A 25,509-nucleotide genomic window follows, 5' to 3' on the forward strand; every position below is an offset into this window, starting at 1 on the left:
CAGTTACAGTCACTGACACACACACAGTTACAGACACTGACACACACACAGTTACAGACACTGACACTCACACAGTTACACTCACTGACACACACACACACACAGTTACAGTCACTGACACACACACAGTTACAGACACACACACAGTTTCAGACACTGACACACACACAGTTACAGACACTGACACACACACAGTTATGGTCACTGACACACACAGTTACAGACACTGACACACACACAGTTACAGACACTGACACACACACAGTTACAGTAACTGACACACACACACACAGTTACAGACACTGACACACACACAGTTACAGTCACGGACACACACACACAGTTACAGACACTGACACACACACACAGTTATGGTCACTGACACACACAGTTACAGACACTGACACACACACAGTTACAGACACTGACACACACACACAGTTACAGTCACTGACACACACACACAGTTACAGTCACTGACACACACACACAGTTACAGACACTGACACACACACACAGTTATGGTCACTGACACACACAGTTACAGACACTGACACACACACAGTTACAGACACTGACACACACACAGTTACAGTAACTGACACACACACACACAGTTACAGACACTGACACACAACAGTTACAGACACTGCCAGACGAACAGTTACAGTCACTGACACACACACAGTTACAGTCACTGACACACACACACAGTTACAGTCACTGACACACACACACAGTTACAGTCACTGACACACACACAGTTACGGACACTGACACACACACAGTTACAGACACTGACACACACACACAGTTACAGTCACTGACACACACAGTTACAGACACTGACACACACACAGTTACAGACACTGACACACACACAGTTACAGACACTGACACACACACAGTTACAGACACTGACACACACACACAGTTATGGTCACTGACACACACAGTTACAGACACTGACACACACACAGTTACAGACACTGACACACACACAGTTACAGTCACTGACACACACACAGTTACAGTCACTGACACACACACAGTTACAGACACTGACACACACACAGTTACAGTCACTGACACACACACAGTTACAGACACTGACACACACACAGTTACAGTCACTGACACACACACACAGTTACGGTCACTGACACACAAACACAGTTATGGTCACTGACACACACAGTTACAGACACTGACACACACACAGTTACAGACACTGACACACACACAGTTACAGTCACTGACACACACACAGTTACAGTCACTGACACACACACACACAGTTACGGACACTGACACACACACACAGTTACAGGCACTGCCAGACGAACAGTTACAGTCACTGACACACACACAGTTACAGTCACTGACACACACACAATTACAGTCACTGACACACACACAGTTACAGTCACTGACACACACAGTTACAGTCACTGACACACACACAGTTAGTCACTGACACACACACAGTTACGGTCAGTGACACACACACAGTTACAGACACTGACACACACACAGTTACAGACACTGACACACACACACAGTTATGGTCACTGACATATCGGTTGAATGAAGATACAATTGCATTCGCAGTAAACCTCACCTCCAAGTTTTTGAAGAGAGTCTTGCTGCGGTTTTTCTCAATCTCTCGGCTGGGCAGATCTGATTCTTTAAATTTCAGGAACTGTCGCCATAGGACCTGTGACATTCACAGAGAATGAAGTTGTCATGTAGCAAGATATTAACCGATTTGTGTATCGATTTGAGCAACATGCATACAAACATACAAATTACCCCAAGTAGGCCACTCAGCCCCTCACACCTGCTCCGCCATTCAATAAGATCATGGATGATCTGATTGTAACCTCAACCCCACATTCCTGCCGACCCCTGATAACCTTTCACCCCCTCGTTAATCAAGAATCTATCCAGCTCAGCCTTATAGATATGCAAAGACTCTGCCTTTTGAGGAATAGAGTTCCAAAGACTCACCCCTCTTTGGAAAAAAAAGTCTCATCTGTCTTAAATGAGTGATCCCTTATTTTTAAAAAGTGACCCCTAGTTCTAGATTCTCCTACAAGAAGAAACATCCTCTCCACATCCACCCTGTCAACACCCCTCAGGATCTTAAAGGTTTTGATCAAGTCACCTCCTATTCTTGTAAACTCTAGTGGATACAAACCTAACCTCGCCAACCTTGCCTCACAAGACAATCTGTCCATTCCTGGCATTGGTCTGGTAAACCTTCTCTGAGCTGCTTCGACTGTATTTACATCTTTCCTTAAATAAGGAGACCAATTCTGTACACAATACTCCAAACTCCAAAAACATAACCCTATCCTAGGCCTAATACTAATGATGGTGGAAAAGTCCAGGGGAGATTGATAAAGAAGTTAAAGCACATAAAATAGAATCATACAATCTAGTTCATAGAATCCCTACAGTACAGAAGGAGGCCATTCAGTCCATCGAGTCTGCACCGACAACAATCCCACCCAGACCCTATCCCCGTGACCCCACATATTTACTCCGCTAATCCCTAAGGGGCACTTTAGCATGGCCAATGCACCTAACCCGCACGTCTTTGGAGTGTGGGAGCAAAGCGGAGCGCCCGGAGGAAACCCACGCAGACACGGGGAGAATGTGCAGACTCCGCACAGACAGTGACCCAAGCTGGGAATCAAACCCAGGCCCCTGGAGCTGTGAGGCAGCAGTGCTAACCACTGTGTCACCGTGCTGACCTTACTGTGCCACCATGCCGCGCTTCGGATCCAGGGTAACTTGGCGAGATGGATCCAAAACTGGCTGAGTGATAGAGATGAAAGCCTAGGGAGGCGATGGCCGAGTGGTATGTTCGCTAGACTATTAATCCAGAAACTCAGCTAATGTTCTGGGGACCCGGGTTTGAATCCCGCCACAGCAGATGGTGGAATTTGAATTCAATAAAAAATATCTGGAATTAAGAATCTGATGACCATGAAACCATTGTCGATTGTCGGAAAAACCCATCTGGTTCACTAATGTCCTTTAGGGAAGGAAATCTGCCATCCTTACCTGGTCTGGCCTACATGTGACTCCAGAAGCACAGCAAAGTGGGTGACTCTCAACTGCCCTCCAAAGGCACCTAGGGATGGGCAATAAATGCTGGCCAGCCAGTGACGCCTGTTCCACGAATGAAAAAATGCCCTTACCCAGTCCGTGTCCCTCTATTCCCTCCCTATTCATGCACCCATCCAGATCCCTCTTAAATGTTGTTAATGTTCCTGCTTCCACCACCTCCTCTGGCAGCGCGTTCCAGGCACCCACCACTCTCTGTGTGAAAAACTTCCCCCGCACATCTCCCTTAAACTTTCCCTCTCTCATCTTGAACCTGTGCCCCCGTGTAATTGACACTTCCACCCTGGGAAGAAACCTCTGACTATCCACCCTGTCTGTGCCTCTCATCATTTTGTAGACCTCTATCAGGTCTCCCCTCCGCCTCCATCTTTCCAGTGAAAACAATCCCAGTTTATTCAACCTCTCCTCATAGCCGACACCCTCGAGACCCGGCAACATCCTGGTGAACCTTCTTTGCACTCGCTCCAAAGCTCCCCTGTCCTTCTGGTAGTGCGGTGACCAGAACTGCACGCAATACTCCAAATGCAGCCTAACCAAGGTTTTATATAGCTGCAACATGATTTCCCAACTCCTGTACTCACTGCCCCGGCTGATAAAGGCAAGCATGCCATATGCTTTCTTAACATAGCCTCCCTACATGTAGAATCAATTCCCCTCACAATAAATGATAATATTCTATTAGCATTCCTAATTATTTGCTGTACCTGCCTATTGTGATGCATGCACAAGGACACCCAGATCCCTCTGTACCTCAGAGCTCTGCAATCTCTCACCATTTAGAGAATAAGCTTCTTCTTTATTTTTCCAATCAAAATGGACCATTTCACATTTTCCATATTATACTCCATTTGCCAGCTCTTTGCCCACTCACTGACAGTAACTTCATTGCAGTGTTAATGTAAGCCTACTTGTTACAGTAATGAATAAACTTTTTTAAAAACTTGAAACTTTAATCTATATATATTTTTTTGTAGCCTCTTTATGTCTTCTTCACAAAGGAACATAGAAGATAGGAGCAGGAGGAGACCATTCGGCCCTTCGAGCCTGCTCCGCCATTCATTACCATCATGGCTGATCATCCAACTCAATAGCCTAATCCTGCTTTCTCCCTTTGATACCCTGAATCCTCAGACTGGGCGGCACAGTGGGACAGCGGATAGCACGGCTGCATCACAGCGCCAGGGACCCGGGTTAAATTCCGGCTTGGGTCACTGTCGTTGCGGAGTTTGCACATTCTCCCCATGTCTGCGTGGGTTTCCTCCGGGTGTTCCGGTTTCCTTCCACAGTCCAAAGATCTGCGGGTTAGATTGATTGGCCATGATAAACTGCTTCTTAATTTCAGGGAGATTAGGGGGGTAATCAACAAGACAAGAACAAGACTTCTTCACCGCACGGGACCTTCAACCGATGCTATACACTAGATACATCGATGACATTTTCTTCCTTTGGACTCATGGTGAGCAATCACTGAAACAACTATATGATGACATCAACAAGTTCCATCCCACCATCAGACTCACCATGGACTACTCTCCGGAATTGGTTGCATTCTTGGACACGCGCATCTCCGTTAAGGACGGTCACCTCAGCACCTCACTGTACCGCAAGCCCACGGATAACCCCATGATGCTCCACTTCTCCAGCTTCCACCCTAAACACGTTAAAGAAGCCATCCCCTACGGACAAGCCCTCCGAATACACAGGATCTGCTCGGATGAGGAGGATCGCAACAGACACCTCCAGACGCTGAAAGATGCCCTCATAAGAACAGGATATGGCGCTCGACTCATCGATCAACAGTTCCGACGCGCCACAGCGAAAAACCGCACCGACCTCCTCAGAAGACAAACACGGGACACGGTGGACAGAATACCCTTCGTCGTCCAGTACTTCCCCGGAGCGGAGAAGCTACGGCATCTCCTCCGGAGCCTTCAACATGTCATTGATGAAGACGAACATCTCGCCAAGGCCATCCCCACACCCCACTTCTTGCCTTCAAACAACCGCACAACCTCAAACAGACCATTGTCCGCAGCAAACTACCCAGCCTTCAGGAGAACAGTGACCACGACACCACACAACCCTGCCACAGCAACCTCTGCAAGACGTGCCGGATCATCGACACGGATGCCATCATCTCACGTGAGAACACCATCTACCAGGTACACGGTACATACTCTTGCAACACGGCCAACGTTGTCTACCTGATACGCTGCAGGAAAGGATGTCCTGAGGCATGGTACATTGGGGAAACCATGCAGACGCTACGACAACGGATGAATGAACACCGCTCGACAATCACCAGGCAAGACTGTTCTCTTCCTGTGGGGGAGCACTTCAGCAGTCACGGGCATTCAGCCTTGGATCTTCAGGTAAGCGTTCTCCAAGGCGGCCTTCACGACACACGACAGCGCAGAGTCGCTGAGCAGAAACTGATAGCCAAGTTCCGCACACATGAGGACGGCCTAAACCGGGATGTTGGATTTATGTCACATGATCAGTAACCCCCACAGCTTGCCTCCTTGGCTTGCAGAATTTCACTGGCTGTTGTCTGGAGACAATACACATCTCTTTAACCTGTGTTGAATGCTCCCTCCACCCACATTGTCTGTACCTTTAAGACCTGGCTGGCTGTAGAGATTTGCATTCTAATCAGTATTCTGTAATTTGATTTCTGTGTCTGTTTGCACTGTTTGAGAACAGATAACCACTCCATCTGACGAAGGGGCAGCGCTCCGAAAGCTTATGGTATTTGCTACCAAATAAACCTGTTGGACTTTAACCTGGTGTTGTGAGACTTTTTACTGTGCTTACCCCAGTCCAACGCCGGCATCTCCACATCTCAGCTTCCACCCAAGCTCCCTGAATTCCTGTTTTAAATCCCCGTCCCCTCCCTTACCGATGTCCTTGGTGCCGACGTGCACCACGGCTTGTGACTGTTCCCCCTCCCCCTTTAGAATCCTGAAAACATGGTCGGAGATGTCACGGACCCTGGCATCCGGGAGGCAACATACCATCCGTGAGTCTCTCTTGTTGCCACAGAACCTCCTATCTATCCCTCTCACAAACGAGTCCCCAATAACTATTGCTCTCCTGCTCTCCCCTTTTCCTTCTGAGCCACAGGGTCGGACTCAGTGCTGGAGTGATGCATTTTGGTAGAACTAACGTACGGGGGAGCTATACGATAAATGGCAGAACCATAAAGGGTGTAGATACGCAGAGGGACCTGGGTGTGCAAGTCCACAGATCCTTGAAGGTGACGTCACAGGTGGAGAAGGTGGTGAATAAGGCATATGGCATGCTTGCCTTTATAGGACGGGGCATAGAGTCTAAAAGTTGGGGTCTGATGTTGCAGATGTATAGAACGTTGGTTCGGCCGCATTTGGAATACTGCGTCCAGTTCTGGTCACCACACTACCAGAAGGATGTGGAGGCTTTAGAGAGAGTGCAGAGGAGGTTTACCAGGATGTTGCCTGGTATGGAGTGGCTTAGTTATGAGGAGAGATTGGGTAAACTGGGGTTGTTCTCACTGGAAAGACGGAGGATGAGGGGTGACCTAATAGAGGTGTATAAAATTATGAAAGGCATAGATAGGGTGAACGCTGGGAAGCTTTTCCCCAGGTCGGTGGTGATGTTCACGAGGGGTCATAGGTTCAAGGTGAGGGGGGGGAGGTTTAACACAGATATCAGATGGACATATTTTACACAGAGGGTGGTGGGGGCCTGGAATGCGCTGCCGGGCAAGGTGGTGGAGGCGGACACACTGGGAACGTTTACGACTTATCTAGATAGCCATATGAACGGAGTGGGAATGGAGGGATACAAAAGAATGGTCTAGTTTGGACCAGGGAGCGGAGGGGGGTTGGAGGGCCGAAGGGCCTGTTCCTGTGCTGTATTGTTCTTTGTTCTTTGAAATTTCCACTCCATCTGACGAAGGAGCAGCGCTCCGAAAGTTAATATAGAACTCCGAAAGAACACAGAACATAGAACAGTACAGCTGTAGAAGGATGGGTTAGTAAATTTGCGGATGACACTAAAGTCGGTGGAGTTGTAGACAGTGCAGAGGGAAGTGACAGGTTACAGAGGGACATAGATAAGCTGCAGAGCTGGGCTGAGAGGAGCTGGGCTGAGAGGTGGCAAATGGAGTTTAATGCGGAAAAGTGTGAGGTGATTCACTTTGGAAGGAGTAACAGGAATACAGAGTACTGGGCTCATGGTAAGATACTTGGTAGTGCAGATGAACAGAGAGATCTGGGTGTCCATGTGCATAGATCCCTGAAAGTTGGCACCCAGGTTGATAGGGTTGTTAAGAAGGCGTACGGTGTGTTAGCTTTTATTGGTAGAGGGATTGAGTTTCGGAGCCAGGAGGTCATGTTGCACCGTGGGCGGCACGGTAGCACAGTGGTTAGCACTGCTGCTTCACAGCTCCAGGGTCCCGGGTTCGATTCCCGGCTCGGGTCACTGTCTGTGTGGAGTTTGCACATTCTCTTCGTGTCTGCGTGGGTTTCCTCCGGGTGCTCCGGTTTCCTCCCACAGTCCAAAGATGTGGGGGTTAGGTTGATTGGCCAGGTTAAAAAAATTGCCCCTTAGAGTCCTGGGATGCGTAAGTTAGAGGGATTAGTGGGTAAAATACGTGGGGGTAGGGCCTGGGTGGGATTGTGGTCGGTGCAGACTCGATGGGCCGAATGGCCTCCTTCTGCACTGTAGGGTTTCTATGATTTCTATTAACTGTACAAAACTCTAGTGCGGCCGCACTTGGAGTATTGCGTACAGTTCTGGTCGCCACATTATAGGAAGGATGTGGAAGTGTTGGAAAGGGTGCAGAGGAGATTTACCAGGATGTTGCCTGGTATGGTGGGAAAATCGTATGAGGAAAGGCTGAGGGGCTTGAGGTTGTTTTCGTTTGAGAGAAGAAGGTCAAGAGGTGACTTAATAGAGGCATACAAGATGATCAGAGGATTAGATAGGGTGGATAGTGAGAGCCTTTTTCCTCAGATGGTGATGGCTAACACGAGGGCACATAGCTTTAAATTGAGGGGTGAGAGATATAGGACAGATGTTAGAGGTAGGTTCTTTACTCAGAGAGTAGTAAGGGCGTGGAATGCCCTGCCTGCAGCAGTAGTGGACTCGTCAAGATTAAGAGCATTCAAGTGGTTATTGGATAAACATATGGATGATATTGGAATAGTGTAGGTTAGAGGGGCTTTAGATTGGTTTCACTGGTCGGTGCAACATCGAGGGCCGGAGGGCCTGTACTGCGCTGTAGTGTTCTATGTTCTAGCACAGAACAGGCCCTTCGGCCCACGATGTTGTGCCGAGCTTTATCTGAAACCAAGATCAAGCTATCCCACTCCCTATCATCCTGGTGTGCTCCATGTGCCTATCCAATAACCGCTTAAATGTTCCTAAAGTGTCTGACTCCACTATCACTGCAGGCAGTCCATTCCACACCCCAACTGATTATATCAATGTAATGAGCCTTACATCAGTGGTAGGGAAATTATTGGAAAGGATTCTTTGAGACAGAATTTACTCCCACTTGGAAATAAGTAGACTTATTATCGCGAGACAACATGGTTTTATGAAGGGGATGTCGTGTCTTACTAACTTGATCGAGTTTTTCGAGGAAGTGATGAAGATGATTGATGAGGGTAAGGCAGTGGGTGTCGTCTACATGGACTTCAGTCAAGTCTTTGACAAGATCCCTCATGGCAGACTGGTGCAGAAGGTGAAGTCGCATGGGATCAGAGGTGAGCTGGCAAGGTGAATATAAAACTGGCTCGGTCAAAGAAGACAGAGGGTAGCAGTGGAAGGGTGCGTTTCTGAATGGAGGGCTGTGACAAGTGGTGTTCCTCAGGGATCAGTGCTGGGACCTTTGCTGTTTGTAATATATATAAATAATTTGGAGGAACATGTAACTGGTTTGATTAGTAAGTTTGCGGGATGACGCAAAGGTTGGTGGATTTGTGGATAGCAATGAGGACCAACAGACGATACAGCAGGATATAGATCAGTTGGAGACTTGGGCGGAGAGATGGCAGATGGAGTTTAATCCTGACAAATGTGAGGTAATGCATTTTGAAAGGTCTAATACAGATCGGAAATATACAGTAAATGGCAGAACCCTTAAGAGTATTGATAGGCAAAGGGATCTGGGTGTACAGGTACACAGGTCACTGAAAGTGGCAATGCAGGTGGAGAAGGTAGTCAAGAAGGCATACGGCATGCTTGCCCATCATCGGCCGGGGCATGTTACCAAAAAAATTCAAAGTCCAACACATGCGGGAAAGTGGGAGAGTTTCAGATCCGTTTTTTGGGCAAGTTGAAAGCTGCTATCTGAATAGAACAGGACCTTCGCCGGGTTAGGGATAGTGAGGAGGTCATTGACAGGAGCTATCGGCAGGTGGTCACACCGGGACCACGGGAGGAGGGTAACTGGGTAACAGTGAGGAAGGAGAAAGCTCGGGTGATGGTGAGCACCCCGGTGGATGTGCCCCTTAATAATAAGTACTCCTGTCTGAGTACTACTGGGGTGGACAGCCCACCTGGGGGAAGCAGCGGTGGCAGTGTCTCTGGAGCTGAGCCTGGCCCAGTAGTGCAAAGGGGTAAGGAAAGGAGGGTAGTGCTAATTGGGGACTCTACGGTGAGAGGGTCAGATAGGCGTTTTTGCGGACACAGACGGGACTCTCGGATGGTGGTTTGCCTCCCTGGTGCAGGGGTCCGGGATGTCTCTGATCGAGTCCCAGAAATCCTGAAGGGGGAGGGAGAGGAGCCCAAGGTCGTGATGCATATAGGTACTGCTGACATAGGTAGGAAGAGGGAAGGGGTCATGAAAAGAGAATATAGGGAGTTGGGTAGACAGCTGAGAAAGAGGAATGCAAAGGTAGTAATCTCGGGATTGCTGCCTGTGCCGCGGGAGAGTGAGAACAGGAATCGGTGGAGAATGAATGCGTGGCTGAGGGACTGGAGCAAGGGACAAGGATTTGGGTACTTGAATCATTGGGACCTCTTTAGGGGCAGGTGTGACCTGTTTAAAAAAGACGGGTGGCACTTGAATCCCAGGGGGACCAATATCCTGGCGGGAAGGTTGGCTAAGGCTACTGGTGAGACTTTAAACTAGAAAGGTTGGGGGGAGGGAATCGAAATGAGGGGACTGAGAGCGAGGAGGTTAGCTCGCAAATAGATAAGGAATGTAGACAGGGTAAGAGGGAGGTTAGACGAGTGAGGGAGAAGGGAAGTGCTCAGGCTGAAGGTCTGAGATGTGTCTATTTTAATGCCAGGAGTGTAGTGAATAAAGTGGATGAGCTTGGAGCGTGGATTGCTGCTTCGAATTGTGATGTGGTGGCCATTACGGAGACTTGGATGTCTCAGGGACAGGACTGGGTGCTTCAGGTGCCGGGTTTTAGATGTTTCAGGAAGGACAGGGAGGGAGGCAAGAGAGGGGGGGGAGTGGCACTGTTGATCAGGGATAGTGTCACGGCTGTAGAGAAGGTGGACGCCGTGGAGGGACTGACTACGGAATCTCTGTGGGTGGAGGTTAGGAACAGGAAGGGGTCGGTAACTTTGCTGGGTGTTTTCTATAGGCCGCCCAATAGTAACAGAGATGTTGAGGAGCAGATGGGGAAACAGATCCTGGAGAGATGTAGGAATAACAGAGTTGTCGTGATGGGAGATTTTAATTTCCCAAACATAGATTGGAATATCCCTAGGGCTAGGGGTTTGGATGGAGAGGAGTTTGTTAGGTGTGTCCAGGAGAGTTTCCTGACACAGTATGTGGATAAGCCTACTAGAGGAGAGGCTGTTCTTGATCTGGTGCTGGCTAATGAACCTGGACAGGTGGAGGATCTCTCGGTGGGTGAGCATCTTGGGGATAGCGATCATAATTCTATCTCCTTCACGATAGCATTGGAAAGAGATAGGGTCAGGCAGGCTAGGAAAGTGTTTCTCTGGAGTAAAGGGAAATACAGTGTCATCAGGGAGGAAATTAGACGGGTAAATTGGAAGGAGGCATTCTTGGGGAAAAGTACCGAAGGAAAGTGGAGGATTTTCAAGGAATGTTTGTCTGGAGCTCTGCATGACAACGTTCCGATGAGACAGGGGGGTGTTGGTAGGGTACGGGAACCGTGGTGCACGAAGGTTGTGATGAACCTGGTGAATAAGAAAAGAGAGGCGTACAGAAGGTTCAGAGAGCTAGGAGGTGTTAAGGATTTAGAGGAGTATACGCGATGTAGGAAGGAGCTTAAGAAGGAAATTAGGAGAGCGAGAAGGGGTCATGAGAAGACCTTGGCGGGTAAGATTAAGGAGAATCCCAAGGCTTTCTACAAATATGTCAAGAGTAAAAGGATGAGATGTGAAGGCATAGGACCCTTAAAAGGTGAAGGGGGAAAAGTTTGTGCGGAACCGTTAGAAATGGCGGAGCTGCTTAATGAATACTTTACCTCGGTATTCACGGTGGAAAGGGATCTGGGTGGTTGTACTGCTGGATTGCGGAGGACAGAAAGGATCGAGCATGTGGACATAAAGAAAGAGGATGTGTTGGAACTATTGAATGGCATCAAGGTTGGTAAGTCGCCGGGACCGGATGGGATGTACCCCAGGTTACTGTGGGAGGCGAGGGAGGAGATTGCGGAGCCTTTGGCGATGATCTTTGCATCGTCGATGGAGACGGGAGAGGTTCCGGAGGATTGGAGGATTGCGGATGTGGTCCCTATATTCAAGAAAGGGAACAGGGACAGCCCGGGAAATTACCGACCGGTGAGTCTAACCTCAGTGGTTGGTAAGTTGATGGAGAGGATCCTGAGAGACAGGATTTATGATCATCTAGAGAAGTTTAGTATGATCAAAAGTAGTCAGCACGGCTTTGTCAGGGGCAGGTCGTGCCTTACGAGCCTGGTTGAGTTCTTTGAAAATGTGACCAAGCACATTGACGAAGGAAGAGCGGTGGATGTGGTCTATATGGACTTCAGCAAAGCGTTCGATAAGGTCCCCCATGCAAGACTTCTTGAGAAAGTGAGAGGGCATGGGATCCAAGGGGCTGTTGCCTTGTGGATCCAGAACTGGCTTGCCTGCAGAAGGCAGAGAGTGGCTGTGGAGGGGTCTTTCTCTGCATGGAGGTCAGTGACCAGTGGAGTGCCCCAGGGATCTGTTCTGGGACCCTTGCTGTTTGTCATTTTCATAAATGACCTGGATGAGGAAGTGGAGGGATGGGTTGGTAAGTTTGCTGACGACACCAAGGTAGGTGGTGTTGTGGATAGTTTGGAGGGATGTCAGAAGTTGCAGCGAGACATAGATAGAATGCAAGACTGGGCGGAGAAGTGGCAGATGGACTTCAACCCGGATAAGTGTGTAGTGATCCATTTTGGCAGATCCAATGGGATGGAGCAGCAGTATAAAATGAAGGGTACCATTCTTAGCAGTGTAGAGGATCAGAAGGACCTTGGGGTCCGGGTCCATAGGACTCTTAAATCGGCCTCGCAGGTGGAGGATGCGGTCAAGAAGGCGTATGGCGTACTGGCCTTCATTAATCGAGGGATTGAGTTTAGGAGTCGGGAGATAATGCTGCAGCTTTATAGGACCCTGGTTAGACCCCACTTGGAGTACTGCGCGCAGTTCTGGTCACCTCATTACAGGAAAGATGTTGAAGCCATTGAAAGGGTGCAGAGGAGATTTACAAGGATGTTGCCTGGATTGGGGGGCATGCCTTATGAGGATAGGTTGAGGGAGCTTGGTCTCTTCTCCCTGGAGAGACGAAGGATGAGAGGTGACCTGATAGAGGTTTACAAGATGTTGAGGGGTCTGGATAGGGTGGACTCTCAGAGGCTATTTCCAAGGGCTGAAATGGTTGCTACGAGGGGACACAGGTTTAAGGTGCTGGGGGGTAGGTACAGGGGGGATGTCAGGGGTAAGTTTTTCACTCAGAGGGTGGTGGGTGAGTGGAATCGGCTGACGTCGGTGGTGGTGGAGGCAAACTCGTTGGGGTCTTTTAAGAGACTTCTGGATGAGTACATGGGATTTAATGGGATTGAGGGCTATAGATGGGCCTAGAGGTGGGGATGTGATCGGCGCAACTTGTGGGCCGAAGGGCCTGTTTGTGCTGTGGCTTTCTATGTTCTATGTTCTATGTTAACATAGAACATAGAACAGTACAGCACAGAACAGGCCCTTCGGCCCACGATGTTGTGCCGAGCTTTATCTGAAACCAAGATCAAGCTATCCCACTCCCTATCATCCTGGTGTGCTCCATGTGCCTATCCAATAACCGCTTAAATGTTCCTAAAGTGTCTGACTCCACTATCACTGCAGGCAGTTCATTCCACACCCCAACCACTCTCTGCGTAAAGAACCTACCTCTGATATCCTTCCTATATCTCCCACCACGAACCCTATAGTTATGCCCCCTTGTAATAGCTCCATCCACCCGAGGAAATAGTCTTTGAACGTTCACTCTATCAATCCCCTTCATCATTTTATAAACCTCTATTAAGTCTCCCCTCAGCCTCCTCCGCTCCAGAGAGAACAGCCCTAGCTCCCTCAACCTTTCCTCATAAGACTGACACTCCAAACCAGGCAGCATCCTGGTAAATCTCCTCTGCACTCTTTCCAGCGCTTCCACATCCTTCTTATAGTGAGGTGAACAGAACTGCACACAATATTCCAAATGTGGTCTCACCAAGGTCCTGTACAGTTGCAGCATAACCCCACGGCTCTTAAACTCCAACCCCCTGTTAATAAAAGCTAACACACCATAGGCCTTCTTCACAGCTCTATCCACTTGAGTGGCAACCCGAGATCTGTGGATATGGACCCCAAGATCTCTCTGTTCCTCCACAGTCTTCAGAACCCTACATTTGACCCTGTAATCCACATTTAAATTAGTCCGACCAAAATGAATCACCTCACATTTATCAGGGTTAAACTCCATTTGCCATTTTTCAGCCCAGCTTTGCATCCTATCTATGTCTCTTTGCAGCCTACAACAGCCCTCCACCTCATCCACTACTCCACCAATCTTGGAGTCATCAGCAAATTTACTGATCCACCCTTCAGCCCCCTCCTCTAAGTCATTAATAAAAATCACAAAGAGCAGAGGACCAAGCACTGATCAGAAAGGATTCCTTGCCGGTCGGGGAAGGAGCGGGGTTTAAGTCACCTGAATGCTGGCTGATTGCAGCAGAGGGCGCTATTGCGCACATGCGGGTCATTGGCAACAGAGACCTGTCACAGCCTCTGCTGCTCTCAGCTTGCCTCCTGCCTAAACAAAGCACCCAACCCCAGTTACCGTGGGGGTCTGCAGCCTATCGCGAGCCCCCACCACATCCATCCAACCTATCCCCTTCTCACTCCAAACCCCACCCGATTGCCTGCCCGACACCCCCACGATCGGCCGCTTAGCTCCCCCCTGCCCCGTGATTGCCTGTCCGACCCCCCTCCAACTCCCTTCCCCCACCATGGCCAGCCCCAATCATTCCCCTCCCATCAATCCCAATACAGAGTGGCAGCAGGTCCTCCCCTCCCACTCCATCGATCTCAACTGCAGAATGCACAGAGCACCCCCCACTCGCCAACCGATCCCCCAGTGGGCCCCGTCTCCTTTAGGCCCTATCCCATGGCACGTCCTTGTACCGGTGAGCATTGCCAGGGTGCCAGGTTGGCACTGCCCAAGGGTCAGCCTCCCCTTTGTCCCAACCTCCCCGAGGGGCCTAATTGGCCTCTGGTTCTCCCGGCGAGGCCATCACGACTGGTCCATGTTTCTGAGGCTCAGCTGTGTCTCTTGCCAGAGAGAACCTCTCCTGGCAACGTCACGTAGGCAAGCCAGCCCAAACAGTGCCCGGGCAGGTTAATTCCATGTAAATGCTGTTTGAAATAAATTTAAATGACATATTCATCCTCTTGCTGGAAATGGGCGGGATGCTGATTCGCCGGATATCCGATGCCGGTAAGATCGACAGAGGCCAGAAATTGGGCGCAAACCTGATTTTTTCCCTGAGGCACAATCTTACCAGCTTGCCCCGCAGGCCGGATAGATCACACCCAGGGTCTGTGTGAGTTTCACACTGCTTCTAAACCTTCCTCGCTCACCTCCATCTCCTCGTAGGTGGCTGGGAACTTCCTCTCTTCAAACATGCTGATGTGATGGCGTATCCACTGGAGGAGCAATGTCACCATCTCATAATACTCCTGCCATCTCAGCTCAATCTCCTGTAATTAAAGAGCACTGGATTCAAGGAAAGAAATCTATGAGCAGTGAATTGGTTGACAATGTAGATGTTACCTCCATTAACTGCAACAGCTCCAATGCATGGACACCAGCAATGTGGCAGCTCCAATGCATGGACACCAGCAATGTGGCAGCTCCAATGCATGGACACCAGCAATGTGGCAGCTCCAATGCATGGACACCAGCAATGTGGCAGCTCCAATGCATGGACACCAGCAATGTGGCAGCTCCAATGCAATGTGGCAGTCATGCTTCTCTCACTGTTTTCTAATATTTCACCATTTTAACACTTCAAAATGAACACAACCCTGGACACAGAATCAGTATTTGGCAGAACAGGATTTGAGTGTGGCTGAAAATAGATACCTGCCGGAACTCGATCACTTTTCCTGCCATGAAATCGCAGGGGGTGAGAGTCTGACAACGGAAATCTCTGTTGACCTCGGGTGGAAATTTCCAGGTCTCGCTCGAGCGAAGCTGTAAAATCCCGCCCATTTTGTCAAAGCTTTTCATTTTGCACTCATCAGACTATCACAAGAATACCAATGTCAGGTGAAGCAACAACCTTGTAGGGCAGAATCTGACCAGAAAATGGCAGTGTCAGGGTCTGCCTGAAACCATTGTGTTTCTCTGTACATTTTATAACACTTTGTCAAAAAAAATGATTCCAAGGGGTGGGGCCTAAACCCATCGGCAAAGCCAGCTCGACAGAGCTCGGGCGCTGTTTTTAAAGAGTGCCCCGATCATAGGAAAACATAACCTCCCCTCCCCCGCTTTCCATGATCAATGCTGGCAGTGCACTCTCTTTCTCTTCCCCCACCAGAACATCACCAGCATCGGACCGTTCCACCCATACTCCCCCCCCCCCCCCCCCCACCTCCCCCCAACCCCGTGCCGAACAGCCATCACTGGCATCTCTACCAACCCCCAGGTCCACTCCCCCTCACCACCATTATAAATGAATCCCTCCCCCATGAGGCTCCCACTATTGTTTGAGCTCCACTGCCAGGTAAACATGAGCATGGTGCCAACGTGGCCGCATCAATCTGCACCGCGGGCAACATCGGGGCAGCACTGGCGGCAGCGTCAGGGGGCAGTGCCGGGGAAGCGCGGGGGGCCATGCCAGGGGGCAGTGCTGGGGGCAGCGCTAGGGCGCAGTGCCAGAGGGCAGCACCAGGGGGCAGTGCCGGGGAGGCACCGGGGGCTGTGCCAGGGGACAGTGTCAGGGGGCAATGCCAGGGGGCAGTGCTGGGGCAATGCCAGGGGGCAGTGCCAGCAGCAGCGCCAGGAAGCAACACCAGGGAGCGGTGCCAGGGGCAATGCCAGTGGCAGCGCCGGGGTCAGTGCCGGGGGCAATGCCAGGGGGCAGTGCCGGGGAAGTGCCTGGGGCCATGTCAGGGGGCACTGCCAGGGGGCAGTGCCGGGGAGGCGCCAGGGGGAATTGCCGGGGGACTGTGTCAGGGGGCAGTGCCGGGGCAATGCCAGGGGGCCGTGCCAGGGTGGCAGTGCCGGGGGCAGTACCAGGGGCACTGCCTGGGAGCCGCTCCGGGGGCCATGCCCCGGGGGGCTGTGCCCCGGGGCAGAACCGGGGGGCTGTCTGGCCATGTCCCTTTCCTTAGAGGCCATTCGGCCCATCGAGTCTGCACCAACCACAATCCCACCCAAACCCTACCCCTATATCCCTACATATTTTACCCACTAATCCCTCTAACCTACGCATCCCAGGACACTAAGGGGCAATTTTCCCATGGCCAATCAACCTAACCCGCACATCTTTGGACTGTGGGAGGAAACCCACGCAGACACGAGGAGAATGTGCAAACTCCACACAGACAATGACCCAAGCCGGGAATCGAACCCAGGTCCCTGGAGCTGTGAAGCAGCAGTGCTAACCACTGTGCTACCGTGCCGCCCTCTGGACTATATGCATGGTTAATCCCCCAGGGAGGGGGGCGCTAGCACGAGGGGACATAGCTTTAAACTGAGGGGTGACAGATATAGGACAGATGTTAGAGGTAGGTTCTTCACTCAGAGAGTAGTAAGGGCGTGGAATGCCCTGCCTGCAGCAGCAGTGGACTCATCAACATTAAGAGCATTTAAATGGTCATTGGATAAACATATGGATGATATTGGAATAGTGTAGATTAGAGGGGCTTTAGGTTGGTCTCACTGGTCGGTGCAACATCGAGGGCCGAAGGGCCTGTACTGCGCTGTAATGTTCTATGTTCGATGTTCCATGGCCCACAACAGCCTCACATCTGGGTGAACCTGTTGTAAACTGTGCCGATGTGCAGTCTGAAAATATGACAAGGGGTCAATATGCGGCAGGGGCCCTGATAATGAAATTGAAATGCATGTAAATGCATTGTAACCATAATGGGCTAGAACCTGATTACATCACCGGTGAGGGGCAGCGAAGATCGGAGATCACAATCTCACCAGCCAGGTTTGAATTCTGAGTTTTGCCGGATCTTGAACCCCCGCCACTGATCCTGTAGATGGAGAGTACAGGCTCAAGATAGCCCCCATATTGTTTGCGAAAAGTGTGCTGATTGGGTAGGTTGAAAATGCACCAGTTGATCATGACTGACAGTTAACTGTCAAGCATTGTAAAAACTGGGCTGCAAGGACAAGTTGGGCTGAAGGGCCTGTTTCCATTCTGTAAACCTCTATGACTCGATGGGTCAAATGGTCTACTCCTGCTCCTATTTCTAATGTTCTTGAGCTGGCAAGTTTCGGGAGTTCCATCTTTTATTTTGAGGTACTTACATTGGCTCGGATTCCGGCTTCCACATTCGGAACCCTTGGCAGGGCATCGTAGAGAGAGGACACATATGTGATGATGGATTTCTCATCAGGATGCGGCACATCCACATCTAAAACAACAATGAAATGACAGAGTTGAATGGGGAGTGGGTGTGGGAGTTCAGTGGGGTGTGGGAGTTCAGTGGGGTGTGGGAGTTCAGTGGGGTGTGGGAGTTGAGTGGGGTGTTGGGGGTTGAATGGGGTGTTGGGGGTTGAGTGGGGTGTTGGGGGTTGAGTGGGGTGTGGGTGCTGAGTGGGGTGTGGGTGCTGAGTGGGGTGTGGGTGCTGAGTGAGGGGGTTGAGTGGGGTGTTGGGGGTTAAGTGGGGTGTTGGGTGTTGATTGGGGTGTTGGGGGTTGAGTGGGGTGTTGAGTGGGGTGTTGGGTGTTGAGTGGGGTGTTGGGTGTTGAGTGGGGTGTTGGGTGTTGAGTGGGGTGTTGAGTGGGGTGTTGGGTGTTGAGTGGGGTGTTGGGTGTTGAGTGGGGTGTTGGGTGTTGAGTGGGGTGTTGGGTGTTGAGTGGGGTGTTGGGTGTTGCGTGGGGTGTTGGGGGTTGAGTGGGGTGTTGGGGGTTGTGTGGGGTGTTGGGGGTTGAGTGGGCTGTGGGTGTTGAGTGGAGAGTGGGGGGATGGGAGTTGAGTTGGGGTGTTGGGGGTTGAGTGGGGTGTGGGTGTTGAGTGGGGTGTTGGGGGTTGAGTGGGGTGTTGGGTGTTGAGTGGGGTGTTGTGGGTTGAGTGGGGTGTTAGGTGTTGAGTGGGGTGTTGGGTGTTGAGTGGGGTGTGGGTTGAGTGCGGTGTTGAGTGGGGTGTTTGGAGTTGAGTGGGGTGTTGGGTGTTGAGTGGGGTGTTGGGGGTTGAGTGGGTGTTGGGGGTTGAGTGGGGTGTTGGGGGTTGAGTGGGGTGTTGGGGGTTGATTGGGGTGTTGGGGGTTGATTGGGGTGTTGGGGGTTGAGTGGGGTGTTGGGCGTTGAGTGGGGTGTTGGGGGTGGAGTGGGGTGTTGGGGGTGGAGTGGGGTGTTGGGGGTTGAGTGGGGTGTTGGGGGTTGATTGGGGTGTTGGGGGTTGAGTGGGGTGTTGGGCGTTGAGTGGGGTGTTGGGCGTTGAGTGGGGTGTTGGGCGTTGAGTGGGATGTTGGGTGTTGAGTGGGGTGTTGGGGGTTGAGTGGGGTGTTGGGCGTTGAGTGGGGTGTTGGGCGTTGAGTGGGGAGTTGGGGGTTGAGTGGGGTGTTGGGGGTTGAGTGGGGTGTTGAGGGTTGAGTGGGGTGTTGGGGGTTGAGTGGGGTGTTGAGGGTTGAGTGGGGTATTGGGGGTTGAGTGTGGTGTTGGGGGTTGAGTGGGGTGTTGGGGGTTAAGTGCGGTGTTGAGGGTTGAGTGGGGTGTTGGGGGTTGAGTGGGGTGTTGAATGGGGTGTTGGGGGTTGAGTGGGTGTTGGGCGTTGAGTGGGGTGTTGGGTGTTGAGTGGGGTGTTGGGTGTTGAGTGGGGTGTTAAGTGGGGTGTTGGGGGTTAAGTGCGGTGTTGAAGGTTGAGTGGGGTGTTGGGGGTTGAGTGGGGTGTTGGGGGCTGAGGGAGATTTGGGGGTTGAGTGGGGTGTTGGGGGTTGAGTGGGGTGTTGGGGGTTGAGTGGGGTGTTGGGGGTTGATTGGGGTGTTGGGGGTTGAGTGGGGTGTTGGGGGTTGAGTGGGGTGTTGGGGGTTAAGTGGGGTGTTGGGGGTTAAGTGGGGTGTTGGGGTTTAAGTGGGGTGTTGGGTGTTAACTGGGGTGTTGTGGATTAACTGGGGTGTTGGGGGTTAACTGGGGTGTTGGGGATTGAGTGGGGTGTTGGGGGTTGAGTGGGGTGTTGGGGGTTGAGTGGGATGTTGGGGGTTGAGTGGGGTGTTGGGTGTTGAGTGGGGTGTTGGGGGTTGAGTGGGGTGTTGGGGGTTAAATGGGTGTTGGGGGTTGAGTGGGGTGTTGGGTGTTGAGTGGGGTGTTGATTGAGGTGTTGGGGGTTGAGTGGGGTGTTGGGGGTTGAGTGGGGTGTTGGGGGTTTAGTGGGGTGTTGGGGGTTGAGTGGGGTGTTGGGGGTTGATTGAGGTGTTGGGGGTTGAGTGGGATGTTGGGGGTAAAGTGGTGTGTTGTGGGTAAAGTGGGGTGTTGGGGGTTAAGTGGGGTGTTGGGGGTTAAGTGGGATGTTTGGGGTTAAGTGGGGTGTTGGGGGTTGAGTGGGGTGTTGGGGGTTGAGTGGGGTGTTGGGGGTTAAGTGGGGTGTTGGGGGTTGAGTGGGGTGTTGGGGGTTGAGTGGGGTGTTGGGGGTTAAGTGGGGTGTGGGTTGTTGAGTGGGGTGTTGGGTGTTGATTGGGGTGTTGGGTGTTGATTGGGGTGTTGGGTGTTGATTGGGGTGTTGGGGGTTAAGTTGGGTGTTGGGGGTTAAGTGGGGTGTTGGGGCTAGGGCAGGCTTCAAATTAGGGGAGAGAGGTGGATGGAGAAGAGCCTCAGGGAATAGGGTAGAGATCAGGAGAGAAAAGGGGAAGAGAGAGATTGCACCAGGATAGGGGAGAACCACCATCAGGAAATGGGAGGGCGAGTGGTGATGGCGGATGTGGGCATGGAGGAGAAATGGGGCAAGGAGCAGAAGGGAGTTGGAGCAGCCAGCAGAGAGAATGGCGGCTGGGGAGAATGGGGAAGAGGACAGTCAGGGTGACCATAGACGAGGAGAAGGGGAATGGGCGAGAGAGCAAGATAGAGTGCGGGGTATTACTACAATCATTTGCTGGTCGACATATTTACCTTCAGGATCAAGCAGCTTGGTGACCCCCATCTCCCGCTCGGCAATGTTGAAAGCCTGTTCAAGGTTCTCCTGATTTTTCTGCCGATAAACTTTGTTCATGTCGATCAAAATTGGCCTAAAGAGAAAACACCAAATTTACATTCAAAACTGTGAAATCATGAGTAGCAAAAAGAGGTAGAACGAAAAAGGGAGTGAGTAAAGGGACAGACGGAAGTGAGAGAGAAAGAAGGATGGGAAAAAGGACTGCGTAGACACACTGCCACACACTGCGTAGACACACTGCCACACACTGCGTAGACACACTGCCACACACTGCGTAGACACACTGCCACACACTGCGTAGACACAATGCCACACACTGCGTAGACACAATGCCACACACTGCGTAGACACACTGCCACACACTGCGTAGACACATTCCCACACACTGCGTAGACACACTGCCACACACTGCGTAGACACAAAGCCACACACTGCGTAGACACACTGCCACACACTGCGTAGACACAATGCCACACACTGCGTAGACACACTGCCACACACTGCGTAGACACACTGCCACACACTGCGTAGACACAATGCCACACACTGCGTAGACACAATGCCACACACTGCGTAGACACACTGCCACACACTGCATAGACACAATGCCACACACTGCGTAAACACACTGCCACACACTGCGTAGACACAATGCCACACACTGCGTAGACACAATGCCACACACTGCGTAGACACACTGCCACACACTGCGTAGACACAATGCCACACACTGCGTAAACACACTGCCACACACTGCGTAGACACAATGCCACACACTGCGTAAACACACTGCCACACACTGCGTAGACACAATGCCACACACTGCGTAGACACACTGCCACACACTGCGTAGACACAATGCCACACACTGCGTAAACACACTGCCACACACTGCGTAGACACAATGCCACACACTGCGTAAACACACTGCCACACACTGCGTAGACACAATGCCACACACTGCGTAGACACACTGCCACACACTGCGTAGACACAATGCCACACACTGCGTAGACACACTGCCACACACTGCGTAAACACACTGCCACACACTGCGTAGACACAATGCCACACACTGCGTAGACACAATGCCACACACTGCGTAGACAGAATGCCACACACTGCGTAGACACAATGCCACACACTGCGTAGACACAATGCCACACACTGCATAGACACACTGCCACACACTGTGTAGACACACTGCCACACACTGCGTAGACACAATGCCACACACTGCGTAGACACACTGCCACACACTGCGTAGACACAATGCCACACACTGCGTAGACACACTGCCACACTGCGTAGACACACTGCCACACACTGCGTAGACACACTGCCACACACTGCGTAGACACAATGCCACACACTGCGTAGACACACTGCCACACTGCGTAGACACACTGCCACACACTGCGTAGACACACTGCCACACTGCGTAGACACACTGCCACACACTGCGTAGACACACTGCCACACACTGCGTAGACACACTGCCACACACTGCGTAGACACAATGCCACACACTGTGTAGACACACTGCCACACACTGCGTAGACACAATGCCACACACTGCGTAGACACACTGCCACACACTGCGTAGACACACTGCCACACACTGCGTAGACACAATGCCACACACTGCGTAGACACACTGCCACACACTGCGTAGACACACTGCCACACACTGCGTAGACACACTGCCACACACTGCGTAGACACACTGCCACACACTGCGTAGACACACTGCCACACACTGCGTAGACACAATGCCACACACTGCGTAAACACACTGCCACACACTGCGTAGACACACTGCCACACACTGCGTAGACACAATGCCACATGCTGTGTAGACACAATGCCACACACTGCGTAGACACATTCCCACACATTGCGTAAACACACTGCCACACGCTGCGTAGACACAATGCCACACACTGCGTAGACACAATGCCACACACTGCGTAGACACAATGCCACACACTGCGTAGACACAATGCCACACACTGCGTAGACACACTGCCACACACTGCGTAGACACAATGCCACACACTGCGTAAACACACTGCCACACACTGCGTAGACACAATGCCACACACTGCGTAGACACACTGCCACACACTGCGTAGACACAATGCCACACACTGCGTAGACACAATGCCACACACTGCGTAGACACAATGCCACACACTGCGTAAACACACTGCCACACACTGCGTAGACACACTGCCACACACTGCGTAGACACACTGCCACACACTGCGTAAACACACTGCCACACACTGCGTAGACACACTGCCACACACTGCGTAGACACACTGCCACACACTGCGTAAACACACTGCCACACACTGCGTAGACACACTGCCACACACTGCGTAGACACACTGCCACACACTGCGTAGACACACTGCCACACACTGCGTAGACACAATGCCACACACTGCGTAGACACACTGCCACACACTGCGTAGACACACTGCCACACACTGCGTAGACACAATGCCACACACTGCGTAGACACACTGCCACACTGCGTAGACACACTGCCACACACTGCGTAGACACACTGCCACACACTGCGTAAACACACTGCCACACACTGCGTAGACACAATGCCACACACTGCGTAGACACACTGCCACACACTGCGTAGACACAATGCCACACACTGCGTAGACACACTGCCACACACTGCGTAAACACACTGCCACACACTGCGTAGACACAATGCCACACACTGCGTAGACACAATGCCACACACTGCGTAGACAGAATGCCACACACTGCGTAGACACAATGCCACACACTGCGTAGACACAATGCCACACACTGCATAGACACACTGCCACACACTGTGTAGACACACTGCCACACACTGCGTAGACACAATGCCACACACTGCGTAGACACACTGCCACACACTGCGTAGACACAATGCCACACACTGCGTAGACACACTGCCACACTGCGTAGACACACTGCCACACACTGCGTAGACACACTGCCACACACTGCGTAGACACAATGCCACACACTGCGTAGACACACTGCCACACTGCGTAGACACACTGCCACACACTGCGTAGACACACTGCCACACTGCGTAGACACACTGCCACACACTGCGTAGACACACTGCCACACACTGCGTAGACACACTGCCACACACTGCGTAGACACAATGCCACACACTGTGTAGACACACTGCCACACACTGCGTAGACACAATGCCACACACTGCGTAGACACACTGCCACACACTGCGTAGACACAATGCCACACACTGCGTAGACACACTGCCACACACTGCGTAGACACACTGCCACACACTGCGTAGACACACTGCCACACACTGCGTAGACACACTGCCACACACTGCGTAGACACACTGCCACACACTGCGTAGACACAATGCCACACACTGCGTAAACACACTGCCACACACTGCGTAGACACACTGCCACACACTGCGTAGACACAATGCCACATGCTGTGTAGACACAATGCCACACACTGCGTAGACACATTCCCACACATTGCGTAAACACACTGCCACACGCTGCGTAGACACAATGCCACACACTGCGTAGACACAATGCCACACACTGCGTAGACACAATGCCACACACTGCGTAGACACAATGCCACACACTGCGTAGACACACTGCCACACACTGCGTAGACACAATGCCACACACTGCGTAAACACACTGCCACACACTGCGTAGACACAATGCCACACACTGCGTAGACACACTGCCACACACTGCGTAGACACAATGCCACACACTGCGTAGACACAATGCCACACACTGCGTAGACACAATGCCACACACTGCGTAAACACACTGCCACACACTGCGTAGACACACTGCCACACACTGCGTAGACACACTGCCACACACTGCGTAAACACACTGCCACACACTGCGTAGACACACTGCCACACACTGCGTAGACACACTGCCACACACTGCGTAGACACACTGCCACACACTGCGTAGACACACTGCCACACACTGCGTAAACACACTGCCACACACTGCGTAGACACACTGCCACACACTGCGTAGACACACTGCCACACACTGCGTAGACACACTGCCACACACTGCGTAGACACAATGCCACACACTGCGTAGACACACTGCCACACACTGCGTAGACACACTGCCACACACTGCGTAGACACAATGCCACACACTGCGTAGACACACTGCCACACTGCGTAGACACACTGCCACACACTGCGTAGACACACTGCCACACTCTGCGTAGACACACTGCCACACACTGCGTAGACACACTGCCACACACTGCGTAAACACAATGCCACACACTGCGTAGACACACTGCCACACACTGCGTAGACACACTGCCACACACTGCGTAGACACAATGCCACACACTGCGTAGACACACTGCCACACACTGCGTAGACACACTGCCACACACTGCCACACACTGCGTAGACACAATGCCACACACTGCGTAGACACACTGCCACACACTGCGTAGACACACTGCCACACACTGCG

The 25,509-nt window shown here is 51.6% G+C and overlaps 1 protein-coding gene across 16 annotated transcripts in view; it reads right to left on the minus strand.

The window, feature by feature from the left end:
• LOC144504463 (plectin-like) overlaps positions 1–25,509 on the minus strand; it is a 745,079-nt gene that overhangs the window by 135,040 nt on the left and 584,530 nt on the right. For all 16 annotated transcript variants that reach the window (XM_078229777.1, XM_078229768.1, XM_078229848.1 and 13 more), the window contains 4 exons: positions 20,920–21,035; positions 18,122–18,228; positions 15,214–15,333; positions 1,622–1,717 (listed from right to left, as the gene is read on the minus strand). In XM_078229777.1, the coding sequence (XP_078085903.1) occupies positions 1,622–1,717; positions 15,214–15,333; positions 18,122–18,228; positions 20,920–21,035 (439 nt within the window). The remainder of the gene's footprint in view (positions 1–1,621; positions 1,718–15,213; positions 15,334–18,121; positions 18,229–20,919; positions 21,036–25,509) is intronic.

Source organism: Mustelus asterias, chromosome 2 (assembly GCF_964213995.1).
Source record: "Mustelus asterias chromosome 2, sMusAst1.hap1.1, whole genome shotgun sequence".
Lineage (NCBI taxonomy): Eukaryota > Metazoa > Chordata > Chondrichthyes > Carcharhiniformes > Triakidae > Mustelus > Mustelus asterias.